The 16125-nt window shown below is 40.0% G+C and overlaps 1 protein-coding gene across 4 annotated transcripts in view; it reads left to right on the top strand.

The window, feature by feature from the left end:
- Positions 1–15901, top strand: part of SORCS2 (sortilin related VPS10 domain containing receptor 2) — a 636731-nt gene extending 620830 nt beyond the window's left edge. For 2 of the 4 annotated variants that reach the window (XM_076335888.1, XM_076335891.1), the window contains exons 26-27: positions 2517–2674; positions 5210–15901. In XM_076335888.1, coding sequence (XP_076192003.1) covers positions 2517–2674; positions 5210–5274 — 223 coding nt within the window. In that variant the 3' untranslated portion in view covers positions 5275–15901. Of the gene's footprint in view, positions 1–2516; positions 2675–4792; positions 4873–5209 lie in introns of all 4 variants that reach the window. The other 2 variants (XM_076335892.1, XM_076335889.1) reach the window with 2 other exon arrangements.
- Positions 15902–16125: the final 224 nt, after the last annotated feature.

Raw genomic sequence — 16125 nt, 5'->3', positions numbered from 1 at the left:
AATTAATTACCTAATGTATTTGTTTTGGTAATGAGGAATGTCCTTCCCCCTTTCAACATGGCTTTTTTCATCCAGTTAATGGGAGGAGAGTGAAGCAGGGCTTGGCTTTATGTGTATGTTTGTGTTGGAGGAGCCCTCAGACCTATTGAAGTGGTCATAATAGCAGAGCATTGTGCTATCAGACCTTCTTTCCATCCTTGTCCTTTGCATTTGGTTAGTCCTGTGCTTTATTTACTCCATGCTCACCGAGATACAGAAAAGAGCAAGAGCAATCAGACTTCTTTCTTTGTGCTGCTTATAAATAATGGGATATAAATACCTGATTTCTGTATATATATAATTTTGTGTGTGTGTATATAGACATACCTCTGGGGGGGTGTACATATATAGGTATATAGGATGCAATTAATCTCTTGCATAGTTCAAACTAAAGGGAGGAGGTCATCTTCAGTCGTCTTTCATTGTTCAGCAATTTCTATTTATTCTAATTACTTTGATGCAATGAAAGGTGCTGTTCAAAATAGTTTGCTGCAGTAGCTTTTACCTCAAACTAAGATGGTCCCACCTGGTAAAGAACCTTTCTTCTGAAATGACATTTAAAGACAGGTCATCTTCAAAAGCCTAGAGAAAACAGAGCAACCTGTGTATTTATCCAGCTTTCATACTGCTGCCAGAATATGGAGCAGAAGATGGTCATTTTTAGAGAGATGCCTAAAAATTAGTGTCACTTTTTCTATCTTCTCACTGTCTAAAGGAGCTCGGCAGAAACCCCAACTTAACCTCAGAAGTTCAACCCCATTTTCTCTTTTCTTGTCATTGTCTGCCCTTTGCAATAATCTGTGTTTAAGCACAGACTTTGACAGCCATGATCTGCTGTCATGCTGATCAAGCTGTCAAGCTGCTCCCTGTAGTGTGAGAAATGGAGCTCACAACCTGCAACTCCTTAATCAGAAGTGTCTGCTTGGTGCCTAGGAAAGGATGTCCTTATGTGCCCAGGCAGACTGCAGGTGAATGCAGCTACAACAAAGGATATGGCTCTCTAGAAATGTTGAAACCATAAATTCTGTTGCAAAAGTTAGAAGTCTCTGATTATTCCCTTTGATTTTACAAAGTCTAATTTAAGTTAATCTAGTTAAGAACTCTTTATCAATACTTACTCTTAAGCCTCCCAGGCTCAGCCATGATGCTAATTGTCCATTAGAGCTGATAGAGCCATTTAATAACATGCTTTTTGTTTTTCTAGATTCAAATCAGAATGAATGAATTAAATGCTGTCTGCTATAGAAAGTTTTGTCAATTCAGCAATTCCCAGTAGTCCTGGGCCAAGCTTTACACTCTGTCTCCTTCAGTGCTGCCTGCTTAACTTCACTAACCTCCCCTGTCTTCTTATTTGCCCTTGTCAATGCCTGTTTGCCTCCTTCCTTCTTACCCCTTGCTCCTGGCCTCCTGGTTCTTCATTCTTTGCTCCCTTTCCATTCCCTGTCTCCTGGATTTCTCCTGCTTCTTTCTTCTCAACCCTGATGGAGTTTGAGAGTGCTATTCGATACTATCATCCATCTTCAGTGTCAGCCCACCTCACCAGGGAGATGTGATCATAGAATCATAGGTTGGTTTGGGTTGGAAGGGCCCTTAAAGATCATCTACTTCCAAGCCCCCTGCCATGGGCAGGGACACCTTCCACTAGACCAGGTTGCTCAAAGCCCCATCCAACCTGGCCTTGAACACTTCCAGGGAGGGGGCATCCACAGCTTCTCTGGGCAACCTGTCTCACCACCCTCCCAGTAAAGAATTTCTTCCTAATATCTAATCTAAGTCTACCCTCTTTCAGTTTAAAACTGTTACCCCTTGTTCTGTCACTACACTCCCTGATCAAGAGTCCCTCCCCATCTTTCCTGTAGGCCCCCTTTAAGTACTGGAAGGCCGCTATAAGGTCTCCCCGGAGCCTTCTCTTCTCTAGGCTAAAAAGCCGCAACTTTCTCAGCCTGTCCTCATAGGGGAGGTGCTCCAGCCCCCTGATCATCTTCGTGGCCCTCCTCTGGACCTGATTGAGCAGGTCCATGTCTGTCTTACGCTGGGGGCCCCAGAGCTGAACACAGTCCTCCAGGTGGGGTCTCACGAGAGTGGTGACTGTGACACAGCTTAATGTTTGTGAAGACACCTGGAACCAGGAATTAATGCCTGTTGAGCCTTTTTATTGCTTGAGTTCTTAAAAATAGCTTTTCTGTGGTTTTAGGGGTTTTTTTATTAATATTCATTGTCTGTCAGTCTTAGTCAAGAAATTGATGCTTAGTTATTACGTTGGTATGAACATCGTGATAAGGCAGTTACATAAAACTGTGACTGAGAATAAGGAGTTGATAAGTTTAGGTTGTGAACACAAAATTAAGGAAGGGTGGAATTGGTGCTATTTTGTGATTCTGGTGTGACTTCGCTCTGCTGAAGCTCTGCTCTGATGCCAGTATGTGTGTGACACAAAGGAACTCCATCACAAGACTTTTTCTCCTTGTCCGATTTAGGAAACTGCCAGGCAGAAATGTCTATGCCCAGATGCACAACGAAAAAGAGCAGGAGATGACAAGCCCTGTTAATCATAGTGAGGACACCCAGAACATCATCCAGGGTGAGGAGTTTATTGATGATGATCTGGACTCTCAAACACTAGGTAACGCAAGAGGTAACTTCATTTTTAGTTCATACATTTTCATAAGTAATTTATTTTTAATTGATGTTTGTTTTCTTTTTAGCTTTTTTTCATGTTCTGCTCAGTCTCAGGAAGAAGCAAATAGTACACCACTAACAAAGGATTATCTCAGTTATCTCCTTTTGGCTTGCTTGTGATACAGGCTAATGTATGGATGACATTCTATATAGAACATGAGTACAGAGATAGTACAGTTTAGTGTTAGGAGACTTACTTGGACAATTTTAGAGAGAAATTGTATTTGGCAGAACAGGATATAATAGGTAACAGTTGAATTGACTCAATAATCCCCTGAATTAGTGGAAAATGGAGTTTAGGCCAGAAGGATTTGTAGAGTCAATGTTTCCATGATTTCAGATGGATTGTGTCTAGATCCATTGCTATATTTGCCATCATATTCCAGTGGCATTTAAAGTTTTCGTGATTAGAAACATTAAATTTATTCCTGTATAAAAAGTATCATAAGTCTTCCCTAATTTAGCTGGTAACTTTCTAGTATTCATCGGGTGGTCATAAGGAACCCATGAGGGAAACTTTCTGTGAATATCTCTCAGTGCAAATGATTTCATTGTCACTTGGAAGTGTATATCCTGGCACCCTGTGGTTATTTTTAATGTAACATGGAGTGCTGATCTATAAAGTTCATTTCTTGTAAAATTTACCATTGTGTTCAGACTACTTTCAGGTCACAGTCTGAAAAGTGTAGGACAATGGAAAAAGCTCCCCAGTTCCATTTCTACACATTTTGTGAAAATAAATCAGATAACCCAAAGCCTTTGGGATTTGTAGCAGTAGATTCATGGTGTAACAGGCAACTGTAATGTCTTCATGAACCCACGGAAGAAGATGTGTTTTTGCTGCACCAGAGGTAGCCTGGGGAAGGACAGAACTTTGGCAGAGGAGAGATTTCTTTATCTTGGGTTTCACCTTTATTGTTTGTTGTCGATGTCTTTATTTTCAATTGCTGAACTGTGTGCCGCTTCTAGGTTCTTGGAGGTGTTAGCTTTGAGCACAAGGGAAGAATCCAGCCTCCTGCTTTGCTTTGTGTATTTCTGTCTTTTCTTTGACAACCTTTGTGTATGACTATCACTGTGTTCTCATTCAGATTTTGCAAGACGACCTTGATTGCACTCCTGACTTTACCGGAGTTAGTTCCAAAAACAACCCTGGAAAAACAAAGTCTGTGTTAAAATTGTTTGATCAACTCATCTCCAGGGTCTTTAGAGGAGAAGGCTGAATGCTAACAAAATCCTTGCAGACATGCCTATTAAAGTGGAGCATTCAAACACCTCTAGTAACGTACAAAAGCGTAACTTCTCTTAATGGTAGGAAATCCCTTACGGCCTATTTATATAAGGCAGCTTGCGATACTGGAATAAAGAAATGCTACCCTGATTTGTAATGCATTCAGAAATAATCTCTGTTTGCCCTGCACTCCTTACTCAGAGAAAAAAAAAATTCTTCTATCTGGGCAGAGCATTATTAGGGTTAAAGTGTGCACGATCATGATGTTTTGATGTGAAACTTAAGAGAGCAGCATTGCCAGCAGAGTGTAAAGAGTTCATTTCTGTGGATCATAATCATCCATATTTGTCAGCTACTGTACAACTTTCAGACACAAGACTTTATTTAAGACATAAAAGTATACTTCTGCTCACTGTACTGTTTTGTTACTTGCAATACTTCCCACTAGCTCCGGTATTGCTCAGTACTGCCAAGAAAATATTCCTGTTAATGATACTCCTCTATTTTATCTGGCTGGAGTATGAAACGTTATAATCCCTGCTTTATATCAAATTCTGTTTTACAACATTATTTGCAGAAGGTTCCTATGCTATGGAGATCCGCTCTAGTTCTGGTGAGCTTTCTCCCTCCCTGTAGGGAGATGTCAGTAGCAACCTCCGCTCCATGCACAGCAGGGAGTTACAGGCCTGGGTTTCTGTTTGTTCTCTCTCTTCTCATAACTTTTGAATTTCCACAGTACAGTATTTCCAGACTCACCCATCCACTTTTTTTGTTTTCTATATATTTTATGTTGCCTACTTTATCGCAACCCCCACCTTGGGACTCCTCAACACCATTACCTTGCAGTGACTCCTTCTGGGAGAAGTGGCAACTTGAACAGCTACAGAGTTCCCTTATTGCTGATGCCGGTCAGTGTCCAGTCCCAGGTCAGTGGCATGTCGAATGGACGCCTCAGGTTCCATTCTCCTCCCTCACCTGCACCCCTTGAGACAACTACACCTTTTTAAGCCACAAAGAGAACCAACTTATGCTGTCACTGGGATAGAAACCCTAGGATTTCACCACAAATCCACCACCATGAACAAAAGCTTTGTGCGAACGTATCCTGTAGGTACATGGAGCTGTTGCACCAACCTTCACCTGACCTGTTGTTTGATAAAGCCACTCTCTATGCGATTGACTTGTCCCTGCAATAAAAGGGAGATTTATTGTGAAGTGCCTGAAATACACTAATGCTGGCCTTTTGTTTCTATATTTTCATAGGCAATCACTCAGGCGTGGTTTTGAGCATCAACTCCAGAGAGATGCACAGTTACCTGGTTAGCTGATATTTACAGCTGAACACAAAACCCGAAAGACTCTTCCCTGTATCGTTTTATTTTTCCCTGGTGATGTCACAAAATTGCAAATATGGCTGTGAATGCTGGTGGAGAGCAGGTTTCTTATCAGTCCCGTGGAAAAAAGCGTCCATCATCAGTTACCGAGGAAGAAGGATAATACGTCTTGTGTTCACTCTATGGCCTGGGAACTCGTTACGATTGAAACTCAAACTATGGTAGCAAATTTGTAGCCCTAGGCACCTTCAATGCCACCTTATTTCTTTTCTGTATATGCTCTAGTTCTTTATGTTTATTTTTAGAAGGATTGACTGTAACTTTTTAATTATATTTTTAATTGAGGTATTCAGCGGAAGGCTGGGACTCTTCAGCCCGAAAAGGCGATTTTTACACAAGTGACTAGACCAGAACAGATGGTTGGTTGATCACGATGACATTTTTTTAGGAGGCCAAGTGTTTCTGTACTGGGAGAGGACTGAGCAAGGAGACAAATGCATTCCTAGTCAATACAAGCTCTTAACTTAAACATGTGTGAGACAATCTAATGAATTTAGGCTTAGGCCCTTCTGTGGGTTAAAGGAAGTAAAGTGTTAATTAAGATATCTCATAATATAGGATAATGCTCTTGTAAGCATAGCAAGTCCTGACAAACCATCAGCACCAGTATCTCCCCCAATCCCACCCCGTGTGAAAGAAAAACACCAGCTTGATGCTATTTCCAGACCAGGTGCCTTCACTTGCGGACAGTCATTTCAGTTGCTCTCTTCTTGTCTCCTGAGCGAGCACCTCTAGGACGATGGCAGCTGCCGGATGAGTTATCCTGTAAAACCCCATGCTGGTGGCCTGTCTCTTTTTAAATTTCCAGAGAGTGTAAATACCTCTTTTAAGTTGCTTTCTTTGTATGGTTATTTTTTTAAAACTTCCCATTAGGGCAGAGGTGCCGGATAGGTCAGAGCTCTCCTCCAGGCAGGACTGGGTAGCGCACCACCATCCCCTTCCCACCTGCATCCTTCTTTGGGATTTTCCCTGGCTGTTTGCCCTTGCAGGCAGGGGTGGGCAAAATCTTACCTGATCTTTTCCGCTAGGGTTGGTTTGACAATCCAGAGGGCCATGGGGAGGATGGGCTGTGATTCAGGGGTTCGTATTGCCTCTCCATCACCACAGGGTGTCACTCAGTCCCTACTACTGCTGGCCCCTATTTCTGCAGGGAGGGCGGTGGGGCTTCTGAAGGAGCTGCCTGCAGAAAGGCTTGTGAGTCAGGTCAGAGTTTCCTAATCCCAATTTTGTAAGTTGGGTCAGAGTTTCCTAGTCCCGACCTCTGCATCCCTAGGGAACGGCAGTGCAGTGAATCCACACCCCGCTGGTCTTTCCCCTGTGGTTTATGGAGCCATGTAGGAAACAGACTTGTGGTGTGATGAGTTTAAACATCTGGCATCCTATGTGTCTCAGCTGCCTGGGATTAGGATGCTTCTCTCAGAAACCTATATAATCTCTTCACTTTTTGCCTTTGATAGAGAATAAACAGCTCTTTACTCACTGAATGTCATACTGATGCTAGTGGCAAGCTCACACATCACCTTGCTTAAGGAGGATACAGATAGCTAACTGCATCTCTTCGAATAAACAAACAGAAAACAATGAATGCTGGTAAGACAGAAAAGAACTGTCAAAATTATCGTATGCATTGGAGTAATTCTTCCATGTAGCTATGGATATCCTAGAACACATTGTCATCAAATGCAACGGACTAGGATGTAATAATTCAGTGTAGTACTGTAGACTCTCACAAACCCCACAGGATGTATGTGTAAAGCACAAGAAAACCTAGATTATAAACTTACTGTAAGGAACTAGGTGGAAAAGTTAACGTGAAGATTCTGAAAAGCGCTTGCAAACTGCTCAGGAAAATAATTTCAAAAATTGTTCTAAAATTTCTGCCTATTTAGTTGTAGAGTGCCGTGAAAATTGATTTACGGAGAAGCAGTGCTCTAGCTGACTGTTGTATGCCAGACTGTGCAGAAATCCAAGGTGTTACATGTGTCTGAGTCTGGGTTTCCTGAAGAGAAGTGCAAATACAAAATGTGCTGTGCATTGGAAACTCTCGGCCGGGATCATTGCACCAGAGGCTTTCCCTCCTCACCAGCTCTTTATGCTTCTTCTAGTGGAAATGAGCTGGAGCAGAGAATAAAACAGTATTGCAAACAGCTTACTTGTTCCTGTGAAATAAATCTGAAGTGGGTTATTTGTGTAGGGCAGGTGAGTGGCAGATTAGCCTCATGGACAAGGGATGGGATGGAAGTTCTAGCTTGGGGTTGTTCTCCCATGGTTCATCTGATTGGCAAAGGACACTGTTGGAACTAGGTCACGCATCTAATTTGTGTGTTAACAGCTACTTTTATACGTTTAATACAGGGTGATTTGTGTCTCTGATAACAGGAGTCTTTTGGAACACTGTAGAATATTTAACCGCTTGGTACTCTAATTAACACTTAGCACAATATAGTGCCTGTAATAATGTTTTTCGATGCTTATTAATTTGATTCATGCAGCACTCCTGTGAGGTTGGTTTGTCATGTCTTAAAAACACTGTTCTCTAAAGAGATGTCAGTATTGCCGTAACTGTATTAATAATACCCAGCAGATAATAAAGGAAGCCTTTGATTCCCTGGCAAGAATAACTTTAAAATGAATTATTTTAAAACTGAGAAAATACCATTACCATTTTCCCATTCATGGTGTCTTCGTTTATCTTTAAATGAAAAGTCTCACTAGTGCTAGGTTTCGAATCTCTTGAACTACGTCCATGACATCTTAGCATTTTATCCTTTATATGTATCTAAAATCCTGATACATGTGTACACAGAAACACAGAGTTGTTTCTATGCACAAACGCTAGTCACACATGCATGCACACACACATGCAGTATTTGTACATATTCCAGTTAAATTTGTTAGTGAGGAAGGGTGATTTGATGGCTAAGAAACAGAAGATGGCTGTCAGGTACCTGGATTCTGTACCCAGACTTTGGGCAAGTTACTTAACCTGTATGTGCCTCAGTTTCCCCACCTGTAAAATGGGGCTGATAGTAATTACCTACCTCACAGGGGTATTGTGAGGCTAAATTAATTACTGTTTGTTCAGGATCTTTGGAGTGAAAGAATTTTGTGAGCATAAATTATAAATAGTTTTGCTTTCTTTGTTTTTCTTGTAATTATCGCTGTTGTTAAAGGTAGTCTACTGAAACCAGCTGCAATTATGTATAAATGTAAAAAATGTGTAATCTGAAAAAGGTACATCACTGTTAAAAAAAAAGGTAATTATATTTAAAAACTGTTATTGGAACATACTGTTACGTGGTAGCATTGCAACATTGGCTGTGATTTTGCTGTTACACACTAGTATCTTAAACTTACTTTTCTGCAGTGTTATTTGGTCAAAAGCCTTATAAAAATGGGTACAGTGATACTTACCAACATTGATATTGAACTATACTGAAACCAACAAAACTGGCGGTGTACTGGCCTCATTTACATCTTTTGGCCATCTTAAACTCTGATGTATTTGCAATTTCAAGAACACCCTGTACTTTTCAGAGTGCTCCAAGCAGTATTGATTTGAAGCATTCCAACAGAGCCATCAAGATTTACAGCTGTTATCTTTGCTTTCCCTTTTGACATTGAGTGTTTTATATGGCTTTGGAGTGGTCCATCCATTTAAAGTGCTCAGAAATGCTCAGAAGACATTTAGGGAAAATCCACACATAGTGTAAATTAATTTCTCAAAAATAAAAGCAATCTAAACCAATGTAAGTTTTTATACCGTGTAGAAGAGGGTGGTGGAAATGGCTGTGAAGAAATAGAAGGAACCAGCCTAAGGCAAGATGTTGTTATTACCTCCAATTCACATGCAATTTCTTTGAACTCTTTTAGGATATTCTCATTGAATTATATCCTTCTTGGTGAGTTTTCTGCTTTCAGTGACCAGAGTAAAGAGGAGTAAAGTGTTTATTCATATAAAGTAGATGATTTGTTAAATTACTGTCCTCTGGACAGACAGAGACAAATCAGCGCTTTGCCATTAGTAGTTCCTAGTGCAAAGCAGATTTCAGCTGACATGATTATGATGGTTAGCTGTGGTTTAGGTCCAATGAGACACCCCTTTAGTGGGAATACTCTACTACTGTATGCTGTCTCTTTAACAGAGGTCAGTAGAATGGAACTGCAGTGGTTTCCATCCTCCTTACACAAATACATTGTCAAAGAAATGTGGGGGGGTTTATTATTTTTAAGAAATTATATACATGCATTTGCAGTAACTTTTTGATGATGAACCACTGGTTTTGATAAGCTTGGAATTTCTAGTGTTATTTCAAGTAGAATACAATGTTACTAAGTTGATAGAATCGATGACAATTTCAGTCGTAGATTTTTCCTGTGTTTCCTATAAAACAATGTTTTGTAATTTTTCATTAATGAGACTTTGGGGGGAAAAGAGACACTAAAATTTTTATTTCATTGCACAATCCCTGACAGTTGGAGTTGTTATTGTATATTGATTGATACCGCTGTATTGTTTCCATCTTCATTTTATTTCAGAGTTTTAGATGAAAGCAGGTGCACATTTTTCTCACAATATTGGCTTTCCACCAGGAAGAAATTTATAAGCATTTACCTTTATAAATATTGATTTTTGCGATGCAAAATTTTGTTGTGTCTTCTAAATCCATCAAAAAAGCTGCTTCCTGGCTCATTTTCTCTGTTCTAGTCCCAATTGCACATTGCTTCTACAACTTTCTATATGAGACTGGCATATAGCCTAATCTTACTAGTCCGAGAAAGTCTTTCTAAAACTTCCATCAGACTAGCATTTAATTGCTTAGAAGTAGTTACAGGATCTGCTCAGACCATTTTCCTAATGTTCAGTCTATATTTTCATGTTCCTTATTTCCTTTCAGTGTTTCAGTATTAGCCCTCTCAGTGCCATTTAAATGCATGTTTATTCCTGTCATGGATATATGTGTAATGTTTTTCACTTATTTTCAGACTATAATCATCAAAGTGACAAATTTTGAAATAACTCAGACCCCCAGTTAGCTTGTGCAATTAAAAGCCTAACCCCGCAGACTTTGGGAAATGTCAAGCTGTGCACTCAATTTTTTTATCTTCTTTCCTAAGCCCATCTACCCGATTGATCACCTCGGCAGCTTTTCCTCCAATTCTTTTTGTAACCTCAAGCTGGAGGGAGTGCAGAAGGGTTTCTCAGTGTCGACATGGACTAGAACAGCTCATTTCCCAAATCTGAACAGGAATGTCGTGTGGACAAAGTTTTTATTTTTCCTTTCTTTTCAAGTATGTCGCATAGAGCAGAGAGGATTATACAGACCATCAGGGAAATAAGGACCTGTAATGGTACTTCAGGATGGTGTGAAGACTAAAGAATGCGTTCCTCTTAGAAATTTCTCTTTTTTTTTTTCCTGAAATTGATACATACAGCAAGTTAGTTTCATGATTTTTAATATATGAGATCTCATTTCTTTTAAGTCTTCAGTCCCGGCCTTTCTCCTCCTGTTAAATGGAGTAGCAAATTACTTAAAATATGAATTGTGGAGCCATGTGTGACTGAATGAAGGATTTTCATTCTTTTCATCTCTTTTTTTTCCCCTTATGTGAAGCTTGTCAGAATTACTATTTTCAGCTAGTTTATGTGCTGGTAGCTGAGATGATCTTCTGGAAGACTGTATCTAAGACAAGATATACTGGAAGGCTTAGAAATACATACTCTGAAGTGCAATGATAGAGCTATGTGAACAAATACATTGTATTAAAATACTTTTTTTAATAGTATCTCTAAAAATACATGTTGTTAATCGCATACTCTTTGTCTCTCTCTCCTTCCAGATTGATTTTCTTTTAGGAATGACATTTACTAGCCCTGAAAAACAGTGGAGTCTTTCCCTTACACAAGTAATTCTGTTTAAAATTATTTCCTTGCAACACTTGAAAGCATTATACAAACTCGAGCTTTATTGATCAGACTCAATTTCTGAGTTTCTGTAGAATTTGCATCTTTACACTGATTTGTTGCAATACAGTGGACGTAAAGCCCTGCTGGGCAGCCATAATACATGCAGTGGTACATGACGCTACTTAAATAATATGCCTTTGTTGCACATATTTTTAATGTGTATGAGAGAGAATGAGTATATTAATCACCAGGAAGCCAGGCATTCCAAATAACTTTCTTAGCATGTCATATTTCTATGTTATTTGTTGCTAATTTTAGCCAGCTTTTGATACTTATATTCAGTTCTTACTGACAGTGTCTGCTCTTGCAGATCAAAGGGCAAGAATTGGCTTATTCTCTTTTTTAAACAAAAGTATTAATTCATAGCATTTGCTTATTAATTAAAACAGTTTAAAAAGGAAATCTTTCTGAAATGCTGAGAGAGATGCTTTTTAATGAGAACAGCTCATACAGGAAAACAGCAGACTTGTATCCACATGGTTTTTAAGACATTCTTGTTATGGATTATCAATAGGCAGGACTATGCAGAAGAAGTGTACAACCCAAACATCAGTAACACGCAGATAGGCAGTTAAAAAAAAAAGCGCTAGTCTCAAGGAGAACATTTTAATACACCACTTATATGGCCCTGATTCACAGAAGGGCATTTAAATGGTTAAGATTACAGAATATCATCACAAACATAGGAAGATGCCCAATTCACCAGCTCCACTTGCTTGTAAATACATTCCTCTCTCTATTTGTGGTTTATTTTTGAGATGCTGAACTCTTCGGAGAAGTGACCTGCATTGTTTAATGCTTCCAACTTTTTGCTAAGTGATTGGTGATACCTCATAGGAAAAAAAGTCTGAATTTCCATTCTTTTTCTCTTCTGTTTCTCCTCGTTTCTTCCCTCTCCCTTTTTTGTCCTTTTGTTTTTTTCATTATTGCTGCTGTTTGTTGCTCCACCTTGCCTGCCTCCTCCTCCTGATGACAGTTCTCTACAGTCCACTTCTTTCTTCCTTGCTTTTTGTTTTGTTCTGTTTCTATCTGTGTTTTTATTTGGATATGCACCCTACTGTGTCTTGAGTGATAACAAGAAGAATCACGGTCTCTTCCTCATCCCCGTCTCTCCTCTGAGCTCTGCTGTACTATCTGGGTTGATGTAGTTCCCCTGTGCTTTGTCTCTCTGCAGTCCCTCCTTCCTGTTTCTTTCCCACTTTCAGTTCTTTTAATCCTTTCACTTTTAATTTTGGCTCTCATTTTCTCTGAATCTTTCTGGAACTCTTTCCTTTTGCCTTTCCAGGACTTCTCTCAGCTGCTTGTCCCAGAGAGCACATACTTCTAGTCTGAGATGCGGTTGAGTGTTGTACTCCCTGGAAGAACAAAAAACCTGTAACTAGCATTTTCCTCTCTCATCCATGTATATATTGACATTGCTGTCTCTCTGTGGTGGAAAATACATATTTAATCGACAGACAGCTATACCATTATCTCCCAAATGCCTCCTTCTGCCTCATTTTGGGTTATGGGGATGAGACATAGTGTTTGCATGAGTTTCCTGGAGCACAGCAAGGGCTGGCTTGCTTTGCCAGCCCTTCAAACTGGCAGGTACAGAATTGCAGCAAGGTGGGGCAGAGACACCTTGCCAGACCATTGGGCTGCATTTGTATTTCAGTATGGGAAATACTAAGGACAAACTAGTAGTATATAGCCTTTGAGATAAAGTATTACAACCTGGAGGTGAAGAATAGGTGAGGTAAAGAGGGTCCATTGCTAATAGAGGAGCAGGACCAGGGATCATTCCTCTTGGGAGCAATTTGACTTGTCAGGTTTGTGGGACGGATCTGTATGTAACCTTTCCTGGAGGCAGAGGCAAATGGCTTGCTTTCAAGCCCCATAAAATGCAAGTTAAAGCAAAATCACCAGATAGGTTTGGCAGAATCTTCTTGTTGGAGGAGCTTGGAGAAGTTGATGGGAATAAGATAATGGAAAAGCTCAGCGGTATCTTTGTAGGTTAGAGCCTGTGTTAGCGAGGGAGTGTATGTGAGAGAGATGCAGGAAGGAGGGGAGCACAAGACTAAATAGGACAAGGAAAAGCAGGGAGAAAGTCATTGTTACCAGTGTGTATGATTTTGCCACGAGTTGTTGATTTTGTTTTGCTTAAGCCTTGGAGCTTACATTAATTCATAATGGCAACTATTTTCAGTTTTGTTGGTTGCATACAGAGACTTTGAAACCGTGAGTCTAAATTGATGCAGCACCAGGAGCATGCAAAATTATCAGCATTTCTACCTATGATTTAAGAGGGATCTGACTCACAGTAACATCCCACTTAAGGTGCATGGAAGAGAGGTTGCTTCCCAGGAGCCAGGATGCATGTATGTGTGCTCCAGAGGTAGCTCCAATGTAGGTTTACTTCTGAGATGATTGTAGGCCATTTGCTAAGGGTTTTCTTCCTTAGCACAGCACGGGGGTAGGAGGCAAGGGAGAATTATTATTTTATAGGATCTGTGTCTTGGATTTATGCTGCTTAAATGTAATTTGCTATTAGCTGTGATTTTATAATGTTTAGAGAGGATGAATGGAGTTGGTATAGTATTCCTGAGGGTAAACACCAGCCACTGGAGTTTACTGAACATGTGACTAGAAATTTTAATTTTAGGAACACAGAGTTCCTCCATTTCATATACACACCAGGCATTTCAGTACAGGTCCTTTTTTTATTTGTCACTGACATGCTATGATTTATTTCCTCATGGGTGTAAGTCATGGGCTGCGCTTGCTGCAGTGCAGAAGGCTCTGGAGGGAAAACGTAATCAAATGGAGAAGTATACTTGAATTCTCCCCTCTTGATCCCAGTCTCTTCTGAGTTGCTTTTCTCTGATTGTGGTTCTGCCAGTAAGCTGGTTGATGTCAAAAGGGGATTAACTCATTTTTATCCTCTTCTATGTGGCTGAGAAAAAAAATTTGCAGAGGAACAGCAGATTGGAAGAGGTGGGGAACTTGATCAGCTGGCAGGGCACTTTGGGAAGCTTCCACTTGTGTGCTTTACGTACCACTTATTTTTACAAATATGTACAGCTACTGTGATTTACCTTTCCATTAACCATAGATAATGTTTCTTTGCAAAAGGGGAGGTGGTTCTAAAGAATATCACACCAGTGCATTGCAACTGTGGTTTTAGGAGACATCAACTATCACCCTTCCTCACCTAAATGTAAATATCATAGTATCATTGCTCTGTATTTATGAAGCTGCACTAGGAATATCAGTTCACCCTGGATTAAGTATGGGAGGAAGATTTGGAGAGATAATGAGAGTTGGAATGGGAGAATTTTCCATTTTGAGAGTAAAGGATGAATACTGGCATATTTACAGTGCATCTCTGGCTGTTTCAGCACAGGTGGGTCCAAAATCTCTCATTCCAGACTCGGACAGATAAATCATACAGATTTTGCTGGCATTAAACCAAGCCCAAATCATATTTTTTGGCTAATTAGAGCTACAGCTCTTGGTAACGATATGAAAGCAAATAAAATAGAAACTAGAAGTGACATACTTCTTGTGAAGATTCATAAAGCATTTCTCGCTACCCTGTTCTTCTGTATCTGGCATTGCAGGGCCAAATTCTACCCTAATTTATGACCATGCAGTTCCATGGACTTTGTCAGTTCAGCTTTGCATTATGGAAGAAAGGCACTCACCTACGGTGAATTTGAAGTGTAGCTGCAGGCTAAAATCAGTCGTCATCTCACTGCATCCGTACTCACACAGGTGATGGGCTGATTTTCACCTGTAATTCTTACTCCCGTGGTAAGCAAGAGCGTAATTCAGATAGATGTAAGCTAATTACAACCAAGGTAGAACTTAGTTTTTGAACTACTTGCAACTGCTTTTCCAGAATATGATCAGCAAATGCTTCACACTGTGTTTCTAACTGCATTTGTGATGAAGGGGACATTTCAATCCGTGTAAAGGCTCTTAGCGGTCATGGGTATGCTATAGTCCATACCTTTAACATACATGACTACGCAGTCCTCTCCTTTCGCCTTTGCACATTCTAGTATTTGTGAAAACAGTACATGCCTTTTCCTAATTTTGTTTCACGAGACCTTGACTGAGCAGGTTTCTTTGTATACAGTATCAGGGCTCAAGGGAAGAATGAAATTGATCCGTAACTGGTGCATTGTCATAAATGGGGAAAAGTGTTATTTGTATATTTTTGTAAATATGTAACATTTAATGGCAGTTTTGTAGTGACGTGCTGTTTTTGAGAAAAACACCCAACAAATACATGTTTGAATATGCTTAATGTAACACTTAACTGTGATTCAATTGCACAATTAATAGCTTAATCAAAAGTCTTGTGCAATATGTAGTGCACACACATAACCAAGTATCTGTTAGTGATCCACAACCAAGTTTTTGGCAACTTTTAATGATGGCGATGAACTGTGCAGTACAGTTTATCACGGTCTCTTTCAGCTTCCAAACATGTAGCAGGCAAACTACTGTATACGTACCTGTGTACTCCACTGCATCCAAAGGTATGCATTTGTCCTGAGAACCTGCACTACAGGTTTTTCTTTAATAAAATTTGGTTCTAAACTATTGGTTGCTTTGTTTTTCTTGTGAAGCATTTCATGGGATTTGTGGAGGAGAAATGGTTTAACCAGTCCCCAGAGTTTGTGTGTGTTTTGATTTGTCAGTAATTAGCAGCAAACTCCTCAACTTCAGCAGCACTGAACTCAAAGGCTGCAGCAAAACTTCATCCTCCTCCACTTTAGCTACTCCACTTCATCCTCCTATATTGCAGCTCAACTCCACTCCTAGGG

The sequence above is a fragment of the Aptenodytes patagonicus genome, chromosome 4 (assembly GCF_965638725.1).
Source record: "Aptenodytes patagonicus chromosome 4, bAptPat1.pri.cur, whole genome shotgun sequence".
Taxonomy (NCBI): Eukaryota; Metazoa; Chordata; class Aves; order Sphenisciformes; family Spheniscidae; genus Aptenodytes; species Aptenodytes patagonicus.
Note: the sequence above shows the minus strand (reverse complement) of the source record. Positions and strands in the feature narration are given on the sequence as shown.